The 20,475-nt window shown below is 36.0% G+C and overlaps 1 protein-coding gene across 1 annotated transcript in view; it reads left to right on the forward strand.

The window, feature by feature from the left end:
- The window catches only part of DOK6 (docking protein 6), a 253,584-nt gene that overhangs the window by 82,232 nt on the left and 150,877 nt on the right, over nt 1-20,475 (forward strand). The window contains exon 2 of the mRNA XM_056333389.1: nt 18,540-18,647. Coding sequence (XP_056189364.1) covers nt 18,540-18,647 — 108 coding nt within the window. The remainder of the gene's footprint in view (nt 1-18,539; nt 18,648-20,475) is intronic.

The raw sequence follows: 20,475 nt of genomic DNA on the forward strand, positions 1-20,475 counted from the left end.
AGTTAATTGAGGTATTTTTAATACCTCGGGAAACTCAGATATTTTTTTTTTTTTTTTCCTATAGCAGCTCAGTTAAGCACTTGTCTGAATTTTGAGAGGTTCAGATTTTGTGGATGATTCAAATTCATTGGAGACAAAACTATTTCAACCCAGGAATTAGAGCACTCAACAGGGATGTCAAACTACAGCAGAGCTTACATAAATACCCTGTTGTCTTACTATCATGGTTTTGGCTAGGATAGAGTTAATTTCCTTCCTGGAGGCTTGTATAGGACTGTGTTTTGGGTTTAGTATGACAATAATGTTGATAACACACTGGTGTTTCATTTGTGGCTAAGCAGGGTTTACTCCAAGTTAAGGACTTTTCAGTTTCTCACTGCACCCCACCAGTGAGTAGGCTTAAAGGCACAAGAAGCTGGGAGAAGACACTAACAGGACAACTGACCCAAACTGGCTGAAGGGGTATTCCATACCATAGAATGTCATGCATACCATACCATATGACGTCATGCTCAGTACATAAACTAGGATGAAAGCTGGCCAGGGGCTGCTGCTTGGGAACTGGCTGGGCATTGGTCAGTGGGTGGTGAGCAACTGCATTGTGCATCACTTTTTATATATCCTAATTCTGTTATTATTATTATCATCATCATCATTGGTTTTGTTGTTATTGTTGTTACTGTTATTATATTCTCATCTATTTCTGTCCTATTAAACTGTCTTTATATCAACCCATGACTTTTGCTTTTTTTCTCGCCAGTTCTCTCCCCCATTCTGCTGTGTAGGGTGGGACTGAGCAAGCAGCTGCATGGTGTTTTAGCTGCCTGCCAGGTTAAACTGTGACACCTACCTTTTTGATTCCCATGAACAGGATGATTGCTCTCTAGTAAGCTGTAAGGACAAGGTGTCCTCACTAAATTCAAGAAATCAGGAAAGTCATGGAGGAAGGAACTACCAGCAATCATGTAATTTGAAGTTTCAGTCTGTGCGTGCATGCTGGCGAAGAGGTTCTGTCAGACATTTATTTCACGTGGTCTGGAAGGATGAAGTAAAGAAATTGCTGAGGGGAGGGCAGTATTGTAAAACAGTGCCAGAGGGAAGGGAAATGGTGATTTCTGAGACTTACACTCTGCTTGTTTTGCTGCAATGCAGGAAATTCTGTCCTGTGGGTCTGAACAGGATCGTTCATGTATGAGATGAATGGCTTTTAGGGGTTGTCCGCTATAGCCACAAGAGCTACTTCTAATGCAAAATGTGTGTCTGAGTCATAACTCTCCTCTGAATTTTCCTGAATTATAATGATGATCTATTGGTCATTCCTGGGGTAGCTCATTTTATTGTGGACAACCATCCTGGCATTCAGCCATGAGGTCAGAAGCAATTGCTTGTCTCCAAGTACAGTGGGGAGCTGACCATCTTACAAGGTCACAAGTGTACTTCCTTGGACCTCTCTTTCTCTTCCATGTTTTAGTCATTGCTGCTTGACTAGATGCAAAGTTTCAGGTCCAGAGGTGAAGTTCTTGCTCATGAGCAAGACAACTGAAGTGCCAGCTCTCAGATGACTGAGCTGCCATTTCCACTAGCAAAAGTCTCCTGTTCTCAGACTCAGACCATCTGGGAGTCTTCTCTGGAGATTAAACATTAATTATTTCATTCTATCTGAAAAATGATTCTTCATTGAGGCAAGATAAAAATGTAGTTCTTATTTCTTTTTAATTCTCAGGAGTCAAATTAGTTTGTCCAGTTTGTATTTAGTTGTGAAAAGTTGCTTCCTTGGGATGTGGAGAGTACTTACATGTGACCAAGAAAACAGAAGTAAGGTAACATGAAAATAAGGATAGCCAATCTCTCTATTTATATATTTACTACTGTCATATTTTCTTAAAAGAATCTACTATCAGGAAATGAAAATGGGAAATATTTTTCTAAATTTTTTATCACTTCTGGTGCATCTTGACAACCTGTCAATCGCTTGAAGCAACTTGCTGTGCTTGCCTTCAGCAGTACTTGTAGTTATTTAGATGAAAAATGAAAGAATCAAAATCTACTTATTCATCCTGGGTGTCTTCACACAAAACTGTTTGCCTTATTCATTCAGCTACCATTAATTGCAGGTGACATACAGGAAATTAGTTTTCTGGAATGGTTAGAAGCAGATTCTTTTCTGTTCCAGCAATAATTTACATCTGTGGAGTCACACCAGTCTCAGATACTTGAAGACTACTGGATTGGTAATGAAAATGTTAGAAATACAGTGGAGGAACATTTTAAGATCAATGAAATGTCAACTTCTAGTTTGCAAGGTGTTAAGTAACTTTCTGAAATCGACAGAATGCTGTTTTGAGCCTCTGGCCTCTGTAGCCTAGGTTGTGATGTAACCTTCATGCTGGATGTTGTCGTCAGAACCACTACTACAATAATGGCAGGGCTGTAAATACTGTACTTTGCTCAGTGCTCCTCTTAAGAGATGAGATGGGAAAGGAGAGAAAATTTTCATTACAGAAAACCCCCTTAATTTAAAACCCCATATGTTTGCCATGTACTATTTCTTCTCTAAAATTTATTAAAAAGTCATATTTAATGTGTGCAAGATACAGGTTATCCTAGACAAAGAGTAAAAGTACATGTTTGAACTTTCCAAGAGATGTCTTGATACAAGTATCTTGATGATGTGATCAAAACTTCAAAAACTTGTGAACATTGAGCACATTGTATAGTGGAAAGTAAGAACACACATTTCTGTAGTAGTGGATAAAACCCTCATTCCAGATAAGGAGTTATTTCTTTCCTTTTATACTTCCAAAAGAATGGAAACTACCATTTCAGTGCTTGGAATCTAATTTCTATTCAGCTTTTGTTCAGAGCCTGATATTTGCATGCATGTTTGAACTGTGCTATGTTTAGACTGAAGAGATGAGGTCAGAGAATTATGCAACTCGGAGGCATAAAGCATGATGGATTTAAAAAAAAGGAATTATACATATCCTTACTCTAGACAAAGCAACACTAAACTTTTCTTTAGAAATTACTAAACCTTAATCCACAGACACTGAAATCATATTTTACAGCTATATAGTATGCCACAAGAATTGTTAAAAGACCCTTACCTTAGTTCATTGACTTTTTTGTTTTTATTAAAGTTAGCAGCACCCAGGCTTTTCAGGAAGTCCTTTATTTGGAAGAAAGTTGAATTTCAGATCTTTTTGCAATCTTAAAAGGAGAAAGAGCTGCCATCCTAAGCTACTACTTCCAAAAAGTGACAAAAGTTTTGTTTCTGAGAATCTTTTGAGTAACAGGAGAGTGGGGGAGGGGGAAGGGAAAGTGAAGACTGAGGTTGGCTTGGGAAAAACACACTGTAGTAACACTTTCTACAGTTTCAGAAGTAGACCTTGATAGAAGAGTACTTTGATACCTTTAAACCATTTGCCTTTGCTTGAGAGCCCTGCTTCCAGGGTCTACAAGTGGCAAAACCTCTTGTAGGCTTTGTGCACCTATTTTGCTCTGCCTCATCAAAATCCAGTTTTAAAAGAGAATAAAAGGCAAAACTGGGAGGAATGAAAAGACTGTATCTTTAGAGAAAGAGTTCTCCATGTTGTTTTTCCTCAGAAATTCTTGCAGAGAAAAATACAACTAAACTTGCAAAAAATTTAAGCATTTAAGGTTGCATTTAGTCATTAATTCACATATTCATAGGATCGTGGAAGTAAACTAATCCAACACACCTGAGTGGGATTGTTGACTACCAGTATGTGACTTTAAAATAATTTCACCCATCAGATCAAACTTCTTCTGTTCACAGTTTACAGTCATCCTCTGCAGCAGTAATGAAAGGGGTACTAAACCAGATTTCTTAATGTAAGCTCTCTCTTATAAGACACACACCATCTCTATGACAATTCTAAGATCAGAAAGAGCACTACCCTGAAAATGAAGAACTTCAGTCAGCAAAGCTTGGAAGTCCGTGTGTTTTTTAATAACATATACTTTGCTTAAATCCTCTGTGCTAATGAATTTTTCACTTGGGGTGCCTATAAATTAGTTTAATTTTGGTGTCTTCTGTGCCTTCATTTTGAGGGTATACATTCTCCCCAGTAAAGCTTCTGAGTAGAGATATACGCAAACACACACACAGACAACAAACACCCACTTACGTAAGTGACTTGCATCTCTGGGGAAGTGGTGTAGTGTTGTTAAAAGGAACGGTGACAAGCAGAATGACATAACAGATACAACCTTAAAGGAATTAAGTATGTGTTGTGTTCTGTTACTGAATTAGTTTATGGTCACTGAGGGATTTTTTTTTTTTTTGGTAATGTTTGCCTTGCTTTTCCTGAGGGGGAAAAAAAAAAAAAAAACCCAAACAAAAAAATAAACAGAAACCCAGCCAAAACCGAAAAACATCAAAGGCTTATTATTTTCTTTAAATACTTTTTGTTCTTTTCTGGTTATAGGCAGGGGGGGAAGGGGAAAGAAGTTTTAAATTCTCTTTTAAAATAATCCCATTTTAAATAAGCACTAAGACTGGAAGACTAAGCCTGATACATGGTCTAATCCAAAGTTTGTGCTGGACAAGAAGGAATGGTTATCCAAAGGAAATGAAAATATTTTAGTTAGTCCTAGGCAAAATTCTTTGGGTGTAAGGGTTTTATATTGCATAAATTGTAACTAGAGGTTGTTTGAAGACTTTGAGAACTAAAGATTAAGATAAAAAATTGTGGCTTTCTCATAATTTCTGGATGCGGAAGAGCACAGAAAGACAAGTTGAATATATGTGGACTAATTTGTGCAAATTCTGTCAGGACAATTGTAATGATTCTTGCAAGGAATATATTAGATAAAAAAAGAGTAATACTGCTGTGCTTCTAGAAAGAGTTTGTCCAAAAGATCAGCTCTAGTATTGATCTGTGTAGGTATATCTTGTAGAAGTATTATTTTCCTAATATTTTACTATTTTTTGATTGTGGATTTTTGTTAGCAATAATCAAGAAAGAAAATTCTGAAAAGAAACAGGGAAAATATTCACTGTTCAAAGTAGTTTAGACCACCCGTCTCAATGACAGTATTTTGAATTCAAACTTGCTCTCTTCTCTTCTTGTTTCTGCCTGTGGTCAGTGGGAATGTTGCTCTCATTCCCTTTAGAGATGCAGGTAACTAAAAAGCAAGCTCTTAGTCTGCAAAAGATGACTGGAAAAGTTTACTATAAATAAGACATGGAAACTGTGTGGTGAACAACTGTGTTATTAATTTCTGCAAGGACCAAATTTAGAAAAAATGAAAATCCCATAAACCTCCTGTCTTCAATGCCAATACCATTCAAGATTACATTTTAATGATGCTCCTGCAGACTTCAGAAATGAGGACATCCCATCAAAAAGATCTGAAAAATATTTTAAAACACTTCATCCCAAAGTAAGTGTTGTGGAATTAAGTTTGCTTAAGATTATGAAACTTCAGCTATGTATGTAGGATGGAAATAAACAGACTCTATGGCATTGCACAATATGTCTCTTGGAACATATCCTACAAGACAATTACTAATGCTAATATTCAATTACTGTGCTGCTAATAATAGAAGAACGGAGACTGTCATTAGTAGAAAGGGATTCCTGTCATATGCAACAATAGAAATAGCAGCAATAACGGAAGTAACAATAGAGGAGTGAAGAATTCTGTGAAAAAGTAAAAAAAAAATCACTGTAAATATGGATAATGTTCCATTATGAGTCAGCTCCATTTATGTAATATTTTATTTGAAGTCTTAGAGCTTAAATCCATCATAAACCAAGACGGAACCTATTTAAGGTGATCATTGAAAGATTAATTTAAAGTCCAGCAGGGCAGACTTAAGAAAACCTGAGGAAAAAAAACCACTAGGAAGCAGGGACTTCTTAATTTGAAAGATAGAGGAGCTAAAGGAGAAATCACATGCTATGTGCCATCTGAAAAGAACAGAGCTGGATCCTTCTAAAGAGAAATAGAACAAAAGGTTCTGCCATCAAAAGGTAGGATGGTATAGCATCCTTAATTGCTGTGTCGCAGTGGCTGTCTTGCTATGACCTGATGCTGTGAGTTCACTTGTGAATGCTGCATTGAACTACCCTGTCCACACCTGAATGGCTCTTCGTGATGACAGATTCTTTATATTATATGTTAAAAATACAAAAGCCAATAGGGTAATGTACTAAAACAAGTGATTTGGAGTCAAAGGCAAAAATCCATTCATGCAGATGTTCGCTGCCAGAATTAAAATTTCTGCTGGGACAAGACTCATAAATTAAATCACAATAAAAGCTAGCTCTCCAAAGCACAATGGTTATGTACTAGTCACTGAGCACCTATGAAAAAAGAATTATGAATGTGAAATGTCCAAATATTTTTTTTCTCTGCTACTCCTCAGGAAGGAAATAATTTCTATTCTGGTGAGCCAGTACCATGAGGACAACAAAAAGACCTGTCAGACTTATACTGTCTCATTGGTTATAAATAGTGTGAGGAATAGAGAAGATCAAAAAGTGGCAGGCACCTATTCTACCTGTTTCTGCAACTGAAGGAAGCAGGGCACGGTGACTTGCACATTTCTCTTCATTCATCTATGCCCAACACTTACCAAATTCTATTTTGTTTTATATGCAAGTGGGGTCATTTTAAGTGCAGGCTTTAAAAGAAAAAGGGCATACGTGTAGAAATTGTTGCTCTGCTGTACTGAACTTAGATGTGTCTGTATACTGGCAAGAGTTTAATGGCCTCATAGAAAGAGTTGCTTGGATTAATTTCTGAGATACTGGAAATATAACTGTGAATTTGGAATCCTATTTATGATATAAATACATCAATACATCTATCAGTGATAATATATACTATTATCAGTGATAAAATATACTAACATGAGGAGACTGAAGTTTTACCTACTGCTGTCAGTATGTATTGTTTGATATGTACAGGTGATGTAAATATAAAAAACAACCCTTAAATGCTGAATCATTTGGTGAGTATGCCTGGGATTATGAGTGTTCATTTATGTAATTCTACAGTGAAAACTGTTTTCCTTCCTTGTGTCTCCCCCCCACCCCACCCCCAAATCAGAACATTTAATTCTACGATATTGAAAATTATTTGGGAATTTCCCCTATGACTTCATGACAAAACAAACAGGTCAAGAAGACACGCTTTCTGTGCACTCTTGATATATAAGACAGTATCTCTGGTGAGCTAGTCAACTGGCACCATATACACAAATTCTTGTCTTGAAGAAGCTGAGAATTGGTCATAATACTTTGCTTATTTCACTATTCTAATACAAAAAAGTATAATAAAGTTGTTAGTCCATTCTCTGACAGTCTCTGAATCTGGCAGAGTTTTTTTAGTTCATGATTCATAGTATGTTCTTATTCAGTAGCTATTAATAAAGGTAATTATTTTATTAAACCTACTGGGTATTTTCCATAAAATCTGCATATTTTAGTTTTTAATTGTAGTTTTCTACTGACTTTTTGCATGGAAGGGTTGCTTAGCAAGAAAGCTGACTTGCAGTGGTTTTATGAGTATACTCGTTGCTATCACTATATAATAAATCTGTATCTGTAACAAGTCTCCTACTTTTTAAAGTCTTACACTTAAACTCTCACTCAGACATCACAACTAAATTGTGAGGATTAACCAGTTAATACTGCAAAGCCAGATCTTGCTTCTGGTAGAATTAGTACCAATGAGCACACAACACTTACTTCCTCCCTCTCTCTCTCTCTCTCTCTCTCTCTCTCTCCCCCTCCCACCCTCCCCTCCTTTTTAATGTTAGACTATGTATTATAACTTCGGCTCTTGTAGCTGAGACCGTCTCAGCAGTCTGGGGAAATAAGCAACACAATTTTATGCACTTTTAATATTGCAAGTGAGAAAAGGGACTTGTGTTAGCTAATATTGAACCAATATGTTAGGTGTTTGTACTCTGTATAGGGTATCAGAGGTTATCTGATTTGACCAGAAATGCTACCTTTTTTTTTCTTTTCCTCTTCTTCTCTACCCACTCCTGCTCTTAGGTGGTTCTCAGAACACTGAAAATCAAGATGTATTCTATTTATATGCAGCTAGTGAGAATATAAAAAAAAAAAAATAGCATCATTTGGGCAGAGTAATCATTTTCTAATGCCCATGGGAAATGGTTGTGAAAGGACAGTCTTATCTCCTACTAGCTCTGGAAAGTTGGTAATAATCAGTGGAAGTGACGGAGGAGGAGCTGGTTTGAGTTTGTTTTTTCTTCCTCTGAGATAATGTTATTAACTTGGTGGGATGATCATCTTTCCCTTAACAAAGAAATTTGTATTTGATCTGTGATGTCTTGAGTATTACTAATTTGGGTCTGAGCCAAAGCATACTAAAGCACTGGCATGGCTTCTGTGGATTTACCTGGAGTGAAACACTAAAACACTTCAGGGCAGACTTTTTTGAGACATATCACAGGTACAGAGGAGGGAATTCAGAGTGGTCTTTTGGACTTATGAAGTCTGGGTTTGGAAACCATCTGCTTTTCCTCTGCATTATTTCCCTGGGGTTGTAACAACAGCATTTCTAATCCCCTGTAGTGGCACATTTCCCCACAGAACATCCTGGCTAGGAATGTAACACACCAGCTGTATTTGAGTTCTTAGGGAAGCTCTTTCATGCTAGTTTTCTTTGAGTAAAAGCTGTCTTTGTCAAAAATTTGCTGTTGCAACAAAAGCTGAACAGAACTGGTGTTGGTAGTTGCAAGAGCTAAGGGCTATAGCTTTTTCTTCCAAATCCTCTTAGCTGTGTGTAAAAGTGTTTGTTTTCTCATCCTTTTCTTGGTTTGGATTATGTGTTTATTCAGTGCAATATTGATGCAGACATCCTGAAAATGTCTGCTTAAAGATGTTACCAGTCTGCTATTACAATACATCAATAGCAGACTGATAATGTCTTTGAGCAGACATTTTCAGGAAATACTGTAAAATAAGTAGCACAAGAGTGGCAGAAAGCAAATGAAGTATTTGAAGTATGTATCTGTCTGTATACATGTTCCTCTTAAAGTCTTAAGACCCAGAGCAAATTACGATTGGGTTTTTTGGGTGTTTGGTTTGATTTTTGTTTTGTTTTTTTACTTTAAAAAATCCAGGTAGCTCTGTGTATGAATACTGCAGAAAATTTCATCACAGTGCTCAATTTTAGTATCCATTTTATTCCTGCTGCAGAGGATTCTTGCTAACTGAGCTTTTAACTATTTCCACTTAACACAAGCTGTTAATTCATCTTCCTCCTCTTCAATTAGGCTAAAGCTAAGATGTAATGAAGGTGTTTAGCATCTGCAAAAACTATGATTCTTTGGCAGGAGGAGATTTAACCTATAGGTTACAGTAATGCAGATAATCAAATGTCAGAAATTCAGCACTGGTGTTAGACATCCTCTTGATCATTACTATTTCTGAGGTCCTGATTGAATCCTACTGCAGCCTTCATTTTGCAGAACACCTTCTTTTCTATATAAGATTAATTTCTCCATAAAATCTAGCAGACATAAAGAAGATTCTAAGCAGAATATGCAACTGCATAAAAAAAGATACTTTTGATTTGTAGGAAACCAACATAATTGATTCATCCAACCTGATACTTCAGAGGTTTATAGAATTATATGTCACGGATAAATGCCATTTTTAGAATCTGTACTCTGTTCTGTAGTACAGTGTATCAGAGTATGTTTGAAGGGCTTTTCTTCTACATTGGTATTTATATATTGTTTAGTCTCACTGCATTTAAACATGTTGCATACACTTTGTGCATGTGTGTGTGCCTGGGACTGTGACCAGGCATTTAATAGCAGCACCTATAGACTACAGTTAGCTTTCATCCATATATATCAGTATGGCTGGATTTGCAAGATTTTCTGGATATATGCTGAAATGACAAAATACATCCAAGAATAAAGGACTAACTTTCCTATTCTACTTTGAGAATCAACTGCTGTTAGAAATTATACACCTTCATAAATATGCAGTGGCACTTATATTCAGCTCACATTTTTGTTCTTTGTGGAAAGTGCTTTAGACTTAGTGCTGTGCTCAGCTATATTAAATCTCATGCAAAGCACACTGTTTCCACTTATTTTATGAGTCAAAACAACAGCGTCTTGAGGACTGTGATACCTCAGCCAAGACTGTGTGATAAGGTAGAGAAAAGTAAGGATAGATGTGGTAGAATACTAGCTAACGTAAACCTGAGGGATAATTTTGGATTCCGAAGCTGAATTTGAGCTTTTAACCCTCTAAACTGAAGCTGTAAAAATGATTTGAGTTTTTGTCCCTTGGTAGTATAGAACAGATGTTTGTGGTTACTCTTTTGTTCAGCAGCTCTTCTTCATTTTAAGGTATTCTGTTGCATGGTTTTGATTTTGTTACACTTATTTTCACAAATCCTCACCTTCGTAACATAAAATATTAAGGAACCCATCTTTAAGATACCATCTTTCAATGTGTGTTATTTCAGATTGTGTATAAAAGTCTGAATTTTGTTTTATAAAGATGTAAATAAGAATCTCTCTCAATAACTCTAACTTGCCTGTTTCTCAGCATTGAGTTCCCTTGTAGGTATGCTAAATGAATTTAACTTTTTCAAGAACAAAGTGATGACTGTCTACTAAATATGTATAAAAGACTGCATTTCAGCTTAATAAGCTCATCTATGGAAGAGTTAAAAATTAAGAAAGTTTACTGCGGTGGTATTTCCATTATTTCAATATGTAGTTATTTAATTAAAAACTAATGAAAGGAGTAACGACTTTTTTTCCTGTAAATACTGCTTTCCATTGCAGAATATCAATCGATTATTTGTAGTTTTTCATATTCAAGTGGGCTATATTTATTTGTAACTAATCAAAGTAAAATATAAAAAGTAAGTAAAAAATTGGTATTTCCATAAAAAAAAATATCAGATGAGTTGGGTAAGCTAGTTACTCCGGTTCAGTTTGAGAAGTTACTCAAATTTATTATTAAAGCATAACAAAACCATAAGTTTCTCTGTTGGTATTTTTTTCTGATTACATTTAGAAAAGTACCTTTGGGAATAAATATAGATTTGGGTACAAATTCTAGCTACATAATTGTTCATAAGTAGGTGCTACACATTCAGCTTAAGCTCAGTGAAATGTTTCAGATTTCTTGGGCACAATTCCTTTGGAAATATTGCAAGTTCTGGGGTTTTCCTGCTTGATACCTGCTAAAACTGTTGCAACCAAATTTTTATTGTGGTTTGTTTTGAGGTTTTTCTTCTCATCTACTGAGGCCAGACCTCACGCAAGCAGTATTAATTTTCCTCCAAAAGAATTACTGAAGGTAGTCTTGCCAAAACTGAGTCAGAAATGCAGAGAGGCAAAAAATGGCTACTGGAACTGATTTTTTTTAAATAGCCATAAGATCAATTCAGATATAAGTGATAAATTCCGCTGATCTGCAGGCTGCTATGAAAACTGAGTGCATTATTCGTGTAGACCGTCCCTCTGTCCTTGAGTTGCCCTGCTGGCAGTTCAAAGCAAAGTAACAGTGGTGGGTGCTTAAGGATTGATAAAATTGTATAACGATTTTCATAGGAATAAAACATGCAAATCTTTTCAGATATGTATCCCTTGCTCTTTTTTTAAACACAGGAAAAAAATAAATAAAGACTTCAGATTCCTTAGCTAAAGTGTTTATGCACACTATAGTTTAGTTAGTTTAGGAATAGTTGGAAAATTACTATGGTGTGCTTTGATTTCACAGAAGTCTCTAATAATAAAATAAATCTTTTTATGGATTACATGTATAGCCTGTGACTATAACACCCTAAATTATAGTATATTATAAACATCTATATGAATCTATAATGGTATGTTACAGCAGCAGAAACATGACGTCTATGTATACTGTAACTGGGTGAATTGTCCTTAATCATCTCTCTCTAACCATCCTAATTCTCCCTGACTGCAATCAAGCCCACAAGGATTGATCTAATCTGAGATGAAAGAGTTTGTAGCAGATGTTTCTATATTTCTTTTATTCCTAACTTTAAATGTCAGCAAATTCGCAATCTGGAAAATAATAATAGTAAAAAAATGCTATCAGAAATTCTGGGATTTGAACTGTGACACTAAAATGTTCTCTGGCCTAATTGTCTTCTATAATGTTGCTGAAGGTCATGCTACAAGGTTTATAAACATGAGGTTTAACCTTGATTTCTAAGTAGAATGATGAAAGGAAGCTCGAGGGTATGTACAAGGTTATCATCTATGAGGAATGTTTCCCTATTGAATAGCCTTCATAACACACCTTCAGACAGCATTTTTTGTTAAAGGCATTACTAGTGATCTTTTTGGGATGTATTTGTGGTTATTTTAATCCTGGCTTTACAGTTTGAACAGATTTGCTTCTATTGTGATTACTTTATGGTAGATACTTTGGTAATATTTGAAGAAAATTGAAATAAGCAAGAGCAGGTGGAGTTAGAATACATAAAAAAAGGAAAAACCTCCCAAGACTTATTATATCTTGTGGTAAAGTCCTGGCCCCACATCCCAGAGCTGCTGACAGGAGCAAGTAACCCCATGCTTCTGAGCAGGGCTGTGGGTTATTTTTGCCTCTCCTCCTGTTCGGGAGGTAGGTGTCAGTTGACTGTGGAGGATCTTTTCTCTGCTGCTGGGAGATAAACCAGTTCCCAGTGGTGTGGTAAAGGCACAGGAGGTGGCTTTGATTCCCTGCTACTCTGCACTAATTTGGGAGCTCAGTGCTGTGTGGTAGTGTTCTACCTCTCGCTTCTTCTTGCAGATCCAAATTTGCCACCCAAAATGCACCCACTTGGTGCAGTGGTAACTGTATTTCAAAAAGGTAGACAGCAAAATCAGTGCTGTTCAAGGCAGAGAAAACACTGTTTCTAGGGCACCTTAATTTCAAAGATGCCCAGAAACCTAAGTGTGAGAGGGATGGTGTGCCTTGGTACAACACTCTGCGCTTTTTTCTTTTTCAAGCAGTATTGGTAATTCAAGTAGGTTGATTGCAAACGTGAGGTGTTCTGTTTTGTTTTGTTTTTCTATTGACTTCGCTCAGCATTAGCTTACATCCTCTAACTTGCTCTTTAGCTGAGGTATGAATGGTTTTGTCTTCCTGTTTTCCTTTTGGGCCTTTTTACTGCTTTTTAATTTCTCTTACATTTTCCTTGAATGTGTGACAAGTGTAGCTCCACTGAAGTGGTAAGTTTTCACCCCTAATGTCTTCTCCCTTTGCCAAAATATGTACAGAAAAATCAAAAAGTGGTGGGTGTCAAAACGATGTGAAATATTACCGTGACAACTATTTTTTTTTCTGACTATGAATGCTACATTTTTTTAATTTTGAGACAAGTTTTTTTTTAGCTAAAACATACTGCATTTCTCTCACATACCCCATAAAAACTAGTATTTATTTTGAATGGCGATAACTAGTAAAGTAAAATTGGAACATACTGATGTATTAGTGTTTTTAATGCATACACTGCAGATGTCTAACAGGAGAGCACTGCACTTGGAAAGTCAGGGAGGAGAAATTAACTAGCCTTTCCTGCAGATAACAAGATGTAAATGTAGGACTGAGTATTATTATGTAGGTTACTTCCTCAGAGAATCATTTGATGGGTTAGTGGAAAGCCCCATGAGTGATGCTTTGGTGCCTGTCCTGGTCAGTGATGATTTCTGTTAGTAACTAGGAGCCGACTCACTGCTGCTTCTCTCTAGAGACAAATGTTTCTACACCTAGTGGCAGAAAATAGGTTTTCCAATATACCCAAGAAAGTGATTGCCATCTGTACTGTCTTTTAGATAGGAGTAGGGAGGTTTCACAGCATCTTAATTGGTTTGCAAAAAAAGCTTATAGTGTTGTAACTTTCTTTTTTGGCATCATTAAAAAAGAAAAAAAGAAAAAGATGGATGAGGTTTTTTTTTTTTTATTCTGGGTTGGGTTTTTTTGAGTGTTAGGTGGAATTTCTGGAATAATGTGTAAAGACTTGTCAATAAAAATCCTTTCTCTATATATTAGTGATGACTGGCAAAGCTTTGTTAGCTACCACTGTGGATAAAAGGAAAAGTTAATTTCTAAAACATCTACTTTAAATGACTAGGAAAAGGCTTTAGAAATCTCTGGAAGATGGAAAATCATACATTAAATTTCCACTGTAAACAAATTATTTTCAATTATTTTAGGAAAACAATTTTCTTTCTAAAGTTGCTTTCTAAATTTTCTTTCTAAAAAACTAATTTAGCCAATACATTTCCAGTAATATATGTTTTAATGGATGTATTGTCAACAACCATGTTTATTGTCAACAGTAAAACAGGAATGTATGATATGAGCATGAAGAATAACAATCCATTCAGAGGCCAAACTTCTGCATATAGTAATCAAGAATATTAAAAAATAAGAACATGCTAGAAAGGTGGGCTGAGAGGTGAATTAAGCAGAAGAGAAGGTAAGAAAAGATTATGTAGAGATTTTCATCGTGAATTGATCTACTGCAGTGTTTTAAGTAAAATGTGAAAAGGGATCTCTAAAGATTAATAGAAAGCGATCAGCACTGGAAGTCAAATTTCTGACTAGAAAGACTTCAGAAATCATTTGAGGGTGATAAAGTTATATTGTTCCAGGTCTGGAATCCTTTTCTCTTGCTAACGAAATGAGGCTACTCAGAGCCCATCCTTAGGAACAGAGGCTACTCTCCCTTGCAAACTTGTACATTGTAATGAAAATTATGTCCCCTATGATATTGCAAGGGACAGCTGAATTAGTTCTCAGCAGACCACAAGTGTGCTGAGTTACTGCCACTGCTTACTGATTCATAGTTGCACAGGTAGTGGGATCTAGAGGAGTATAATTTTTCTGCTTTGCCCATCTTATAAAACTGAGAGAGGAAAGAAGTTGTTTAAAGATGTTCTGCTATGCCGTGGACTTTGCCAGTAATTTCAATAGGATCGTTGTCAGGTTTGTAGTAAACAAGTTTCAGTCCTTGTAATTTATACTTTGATAAAAGGGAACTTAAACATAGCATCTACTTAATGCTGTTTTTCTGAATTCTCCAGAAAAAGTAATGCCGTAGGTTTAGACTGTGTTGTTTGCCCTTGATAGAAAAATTTTAAATCATAGTTGCTGAGCAGTGAGTGCTCATGCAAGAACACTGTAAAACTGATTAAATGATCAAATATTTGGCATTTCTTCAACAATGCGTGTGTGAAAAACAGACACTTAAATCTCACAGGAAATTCTAAATATTATGAAGACAATATTCTGAGTGGTTCTTATTCTCCCTGTTGTTAAAGGGCTAATGCCGATTTCTTTCACAATGGCTACCCCAATTATCTGAGACATTAGAAGTTTTTCAGAAGTTTTGATTACAGCCAATGGCATCTTAAAGTAGGCCAGGGATAAAAAGAGTATCTCACAGTTCATGAATAATTGAGTAGGCTTCTGTATAACAATGAGGTGCCTTACCAAAGGCAAATGTTTGTTTACTGTGTGCTCACATCTGCACCTATTTATTCATATTTATAGGTAAATTCATATGCTAATGCTTTTTCAAACACTGAGGTACAAACTGTCTGTTGGTGTAATAAGGTAAAATGCTGCTGAAATGCAATGGAACTGTATGTGTTTATACCAGCTTTAAAAGTAGGTTAAAAAAAATTAAAATCCAAATGCAGGGATGTACCTTATATGTACATACCATACCAGGAGCCCTCTTCGAGCCATTCCATTCTTCAGGTCTCTCCCCTCCCTAAAGGTCTGGAAAAAACAGATGTCAATAAAATGAAGCAGTAACAATCTAAAGGAAAAACTTACACTTCCCTGCTCTTGCTATTCAGTGTTCTCCTTTAAAAGCAAGGGCTGTTCATTCCTGCAGTCTATGTGCTGAAGCCATTGAATTCATCCCAGTGCTGAAATTTGAGAAAAAGCCTACTAAGGAGCATCGTTAAAGATAACTCACATCTAGACCTCTTCGATGGATACTTTGAAGTACCCACTAATAAAAGGGTCAACACTGCACTCTTGGATTTTGTCATTTTAGCTGCAGACCCTCGAACTCAATTCCACACTGTCCCAGATTGATATCAGTGAAAAAAGACTGAAGTTGCCTTTTAGAAGATTCTGTTCATTTGCCACTGAAGGAATTGCTTTGGAGTACACATTAGATTGCCTTTTATCTGGAAAATGTTCCCATCCTCTCGGGATGAAATCTGACTCCTTGCCTTTGCATATAGTTTTTCATTTATTAGGGGTACTTCTGATGTACTGGTTCTAACTGATGCTTTGCATTATGGTGTGTCATATATACATATATGTACATATATAATGTGTATATGTCTGTGCCATATATTTTTTAATGAAACAAGACCAAAAAACCCCCAACCATCCTTCAAAAAACTTCTAGTCGATTAACGCAACACTTCTTTTACTTTATCACCAGCTGTCCAAAATTCAGGTCATCTGTAAAATGTGGATTCTGTGCTGTGCTAAAACCCACCACCACTGATTATGGGGTCAGTATATTGACCTGTAGAGAAGTCTTTGAGGACTGTAAACAATTAAGATCAGATAAGGAAAATAAGGAAATCAATAAGATTTGAAATTAAGGGAACGGCTTTTACCTTGATAAAGTACTTCTTAGGAAAATGCTTTCCTCAGAGGAAGAGAGATGAACTGAAAATACACACGGACTAAAGAAAAACCTAGATCCCAGAAGAGCCAGGAGTATTGTTAAAAGCAACACTTTTATTAAATGAGTAAATATGTCCTGTTTAGACAGTTGGTGCTGTCGCTTTTAGTAAAGTCAAAATATTATGAATATCCTCTACCTCCATGTGGAACTCCATAATGTTGTTAGGAGTTAAATTGGTTAATCAAGACATAACTGGGAGCAGTGCTGCAGCTTTGGTAAAGTAAGTTGCAACACTGCCAAGCTGTTATTTGAAGAAAGTACTGTCTAATAAAGAGGGTTTATGATGTCCCACAGTGTAATGCTGTTTTTTTCAGGAAATATGATATTTTCTTTCCCTCAGGTTAGGTGAAGTAATTTCTGCAATAGGAAGTACGGTTGTACAGTTGCAACTTTACAACCATAGTAGAAAAAGCCTAAAACTTGTATGTTTGCTAAGAAGTATACAGTCTTCATAACTGAACATATTGACACCTTAGTCCAATTGTAAAGTTTGAAAAGAAAGCACTAACTTTGATAACATCCATCTGAGATAATCACAATGGGATAGTGCCAGTATTATTATATCAGAATGTGGTTAATTAAGCTTAATTATTTTAACGCTACTATATTTGCTGCTTACACTTTGTTTAGACAGCATCACATTGAGGGGAAAATTCCTTATTTTAGCTCTCCCTGCTCATATTTCCTTGATTTTTTTTTTTTTTTTTTTTTAATGGGAGATGTGTGTGATCCAAGTTAAACAGTACCATACTTCTTGTGTCCTTAAATTTTATATAATTTCTGAAAAAATAAGTCTCTTCTCCACATACAGCCAATGGAACCATGAACTAGTATTGGGGTTTTTTTTGTTTTTCAATATACCCTTCAAATAATAGCATAAAATTCTGTATGGTATTGTTCATAGAGCTTTGCAAGCACTGACGAGGAGAACAAGTGAACTGTTTTCATAGATTATAAAACTAGATTAATATCTAATCCCTTACTTGCATAATATAGTCTAGAGGATTATCCATAATCTGCTTCTCTTTGAACTGCAAATGTGTTCTTATTTGAGAATTCAATCCTGATTTTAAACTTCTGGTTAAGACAATACCATCAGAGTGCTTAGTATATAGTCTAATAAAGCACCCTTGTTGCTTAAAAATGCATTTTAAACAAAATTTAGTGTGTTTCTCATTTACAGATGAGGATAATATTGTTTGGTTTGCACTTTCTGGAGGATTTTTGTTTTCATTACATGTTCCCAAACTTTAATAATCTGCATAGGTTTTTTTTATGAAAGTTTGTTATTGAACTCAGTGAGAGAACTAGATGTTGTTGTCCAGTAGTGGTCACATTGGTGTTTATTTCAACCTTGTGGTTTCTTTTCTGTGCATACAAGCTTATATTAACTGCTGATTACTGTGTTCTGTTAAAACCTGCAATGAATGTTTCTGAGTATTATCAATACTCTCCTAGAAATGGAGTATAAATATGAATGCTAGAAATGCATGGATTATTGAAAGTACTTTCTTTGATGAAAACTTTATAATTCTTTTCATATTCAAAGTTCATGGATTTACGTACATACCATGAATCATCAAATTTAGCATGTATAAAAGTAATTGAAACAAAAAAAGTCTTCAAAGGACTGACAATCAGTATATATAAATTGATGAATTGGCATTACTTGTGTAGAAATAATTGATGTAATCTGAATTTTTCAGTCTTTTAAAATAAAGTGTTGCCATTTTTCTACCAGAGTCAACTATGTAACTGGATACATTTGCAATACTGTCCACTTGTAAAGAAAAGATAATGTAATCAATTTATTTTGTTTGCAGATTTTCAGGCGTTGTTGGTTGGTTTTCAAGAAGGCTTCCAGTAAAGGACCCAGGAGGCTAGAAAAATTTCCAGATGAGAAGGCAGCATATTTCAGAAACTTTCACAAGGTAAGGCATACCTTTCTCATGATCTGAAGCATTGCCTGACTTGGGAAGAGTGTGGTTTTGATATGTCTAGTTTGCAAACAATGCAGTGAGTATTGGGAAGAAAATCTGATCTTGACACTAAAAGCACAGTAAAGTGTCTATAAATCCTAGCATGCAGGTGAGATATTACACTGTTTTTTCTAGATGAGCACAAAACCTCCAGTGTGTGTGAAGTGACAGAGTGATGTTTTTTCTTTAAACATTAGTGGTTTGGAAATGTGTAAAATTGGCTGCTTAATCAAATGTTTAACCATTAGTTATTTAACTAAGTATCGACCAGATTCTGAAAATGCTAAATGCCTCAGTTGTAATGGTGAAACTGGCTGAATACGTAACATTTTTCCCAGAACTCTTCAAGATATACAAGCTCTGTCAGCATCAAGGATTTATAAGGGTAAAAATTCAGGATTCACTTAATGATATTCTCCCTGCTTACTCTGTCACTATCACTTCTGTGATGGAAAACAAGATATTCAAGTATGTTTTTTGCTTTCTGTCTTGTAAGTTACTATTATCGGCTCCCCAGGTCAATCAATAGTCTTCAGGTTAGCTAATCCTGAAGTAGGGCAGGGCTCTCTGCTTGTGCTGTTGTCTTCTATCAAGTCACCTTTAGCTTTATGTCATATCAATGTTAGATACTACATTAAAACTAGCAAGTTGAAACACAAAGATGACTTAACCAAGGTCACATGGCAAACAGTGAAAGAGTGTGGATGTAAGTCTTGGTCTCTTAAAAAGCATTAGACCTGCCTTCACCATAAAATTACAAATTAGCCTTTAAGTTCCAGTAACCTCTTAGTATCTTTGAAAGAAAAAATGTATATGTAATAAATAGCATGCAATTATCCTGTTAATATTTTCTCGGAAAAAGAGCCCAGGTAATTTCATACTGCCAAAAATACAGCTTCTGATCTTACATTGGTATGGAAGTTTAGGACTGATGTGTACTAGACTATTGGCACTTCCACTGATGTAGCGCAATGACAATGTTTGCTCCAATGTGTAGGAGATCCACCTTAAGCAAAACTGATTCTTCTGTTAGACATAAGTTTCAAAACAGATTGATTTTCCAAATGTAACCTAATGATGGGTCTTTAAAAGAATTAATTGGATGGTTTGGGCTGATAGCTGTGGTGGGTTGACCCTGTCTGTACACCAAAGCCACTCTGTCCCTCCCCTCGTCAGCTGGACAGGGGAGAGAAAATATATTAAAAGGCTCATGGGTCAAGATAAGGACAGGTAAGATACAGCTTAGCTGTACTGTTTTCACTTGAACATTCATTGTAGGTTGTGCAGAACTGCTGTGTTTGCTCCCAGTGCTCCCTCCGAAGAGGGCATAAAGTGGCAATAGCTCTGCACCTGTCCCTGGGCTGGGTACATTCTTGGTAGCTGTTCCTACACTATTCAGAAAAGGCCAAAACCAGACACCACAGTTCTGCCAACTTAAAAGACAGCATAAATAACAAGCTTTCTCATTTCTGTAAAAGAAGGTAAAAGGTGTGTGTAAAAAGTGAAATTCTTTTAGGCTTCGAAGACGTACTGCTCAGGCAGTAGTAGTATTTGTTACCCACTAGGAGAGACTTGCCGGGAGCATTACAGGAAGCCAACATGGCTAAGTAGCATCATGAAGGTTACTAGAAATGAGAGATCAAGCTTCAAAACCTGAAGTGTATCCAGATAAACTAGAAAGCGTTACACAGTTGGCCAATTAATTGTTAAAGCAGAATTAGAAAGAGCAAAGTCAAGCTTGATGAGCAACTAACTAGAAGAGTTAAGACCAGTTATAAAT

This window comes from Falco biarmicus, chromosome 3 (genome assembly GCF_023638135.1).
Source record: "Falco biarmicus isolate bFalBia1 chromosome 3, bFalBia1.pri, whole genome shotgun sequence".
In the NCBI taxonomy this organism is placed as follows: domain Eukaryota; kingdom Metazoa; phylum Chordata; class Aves; order Falconiformes; family Falconidae; genus Falco; species Falco biarmicus.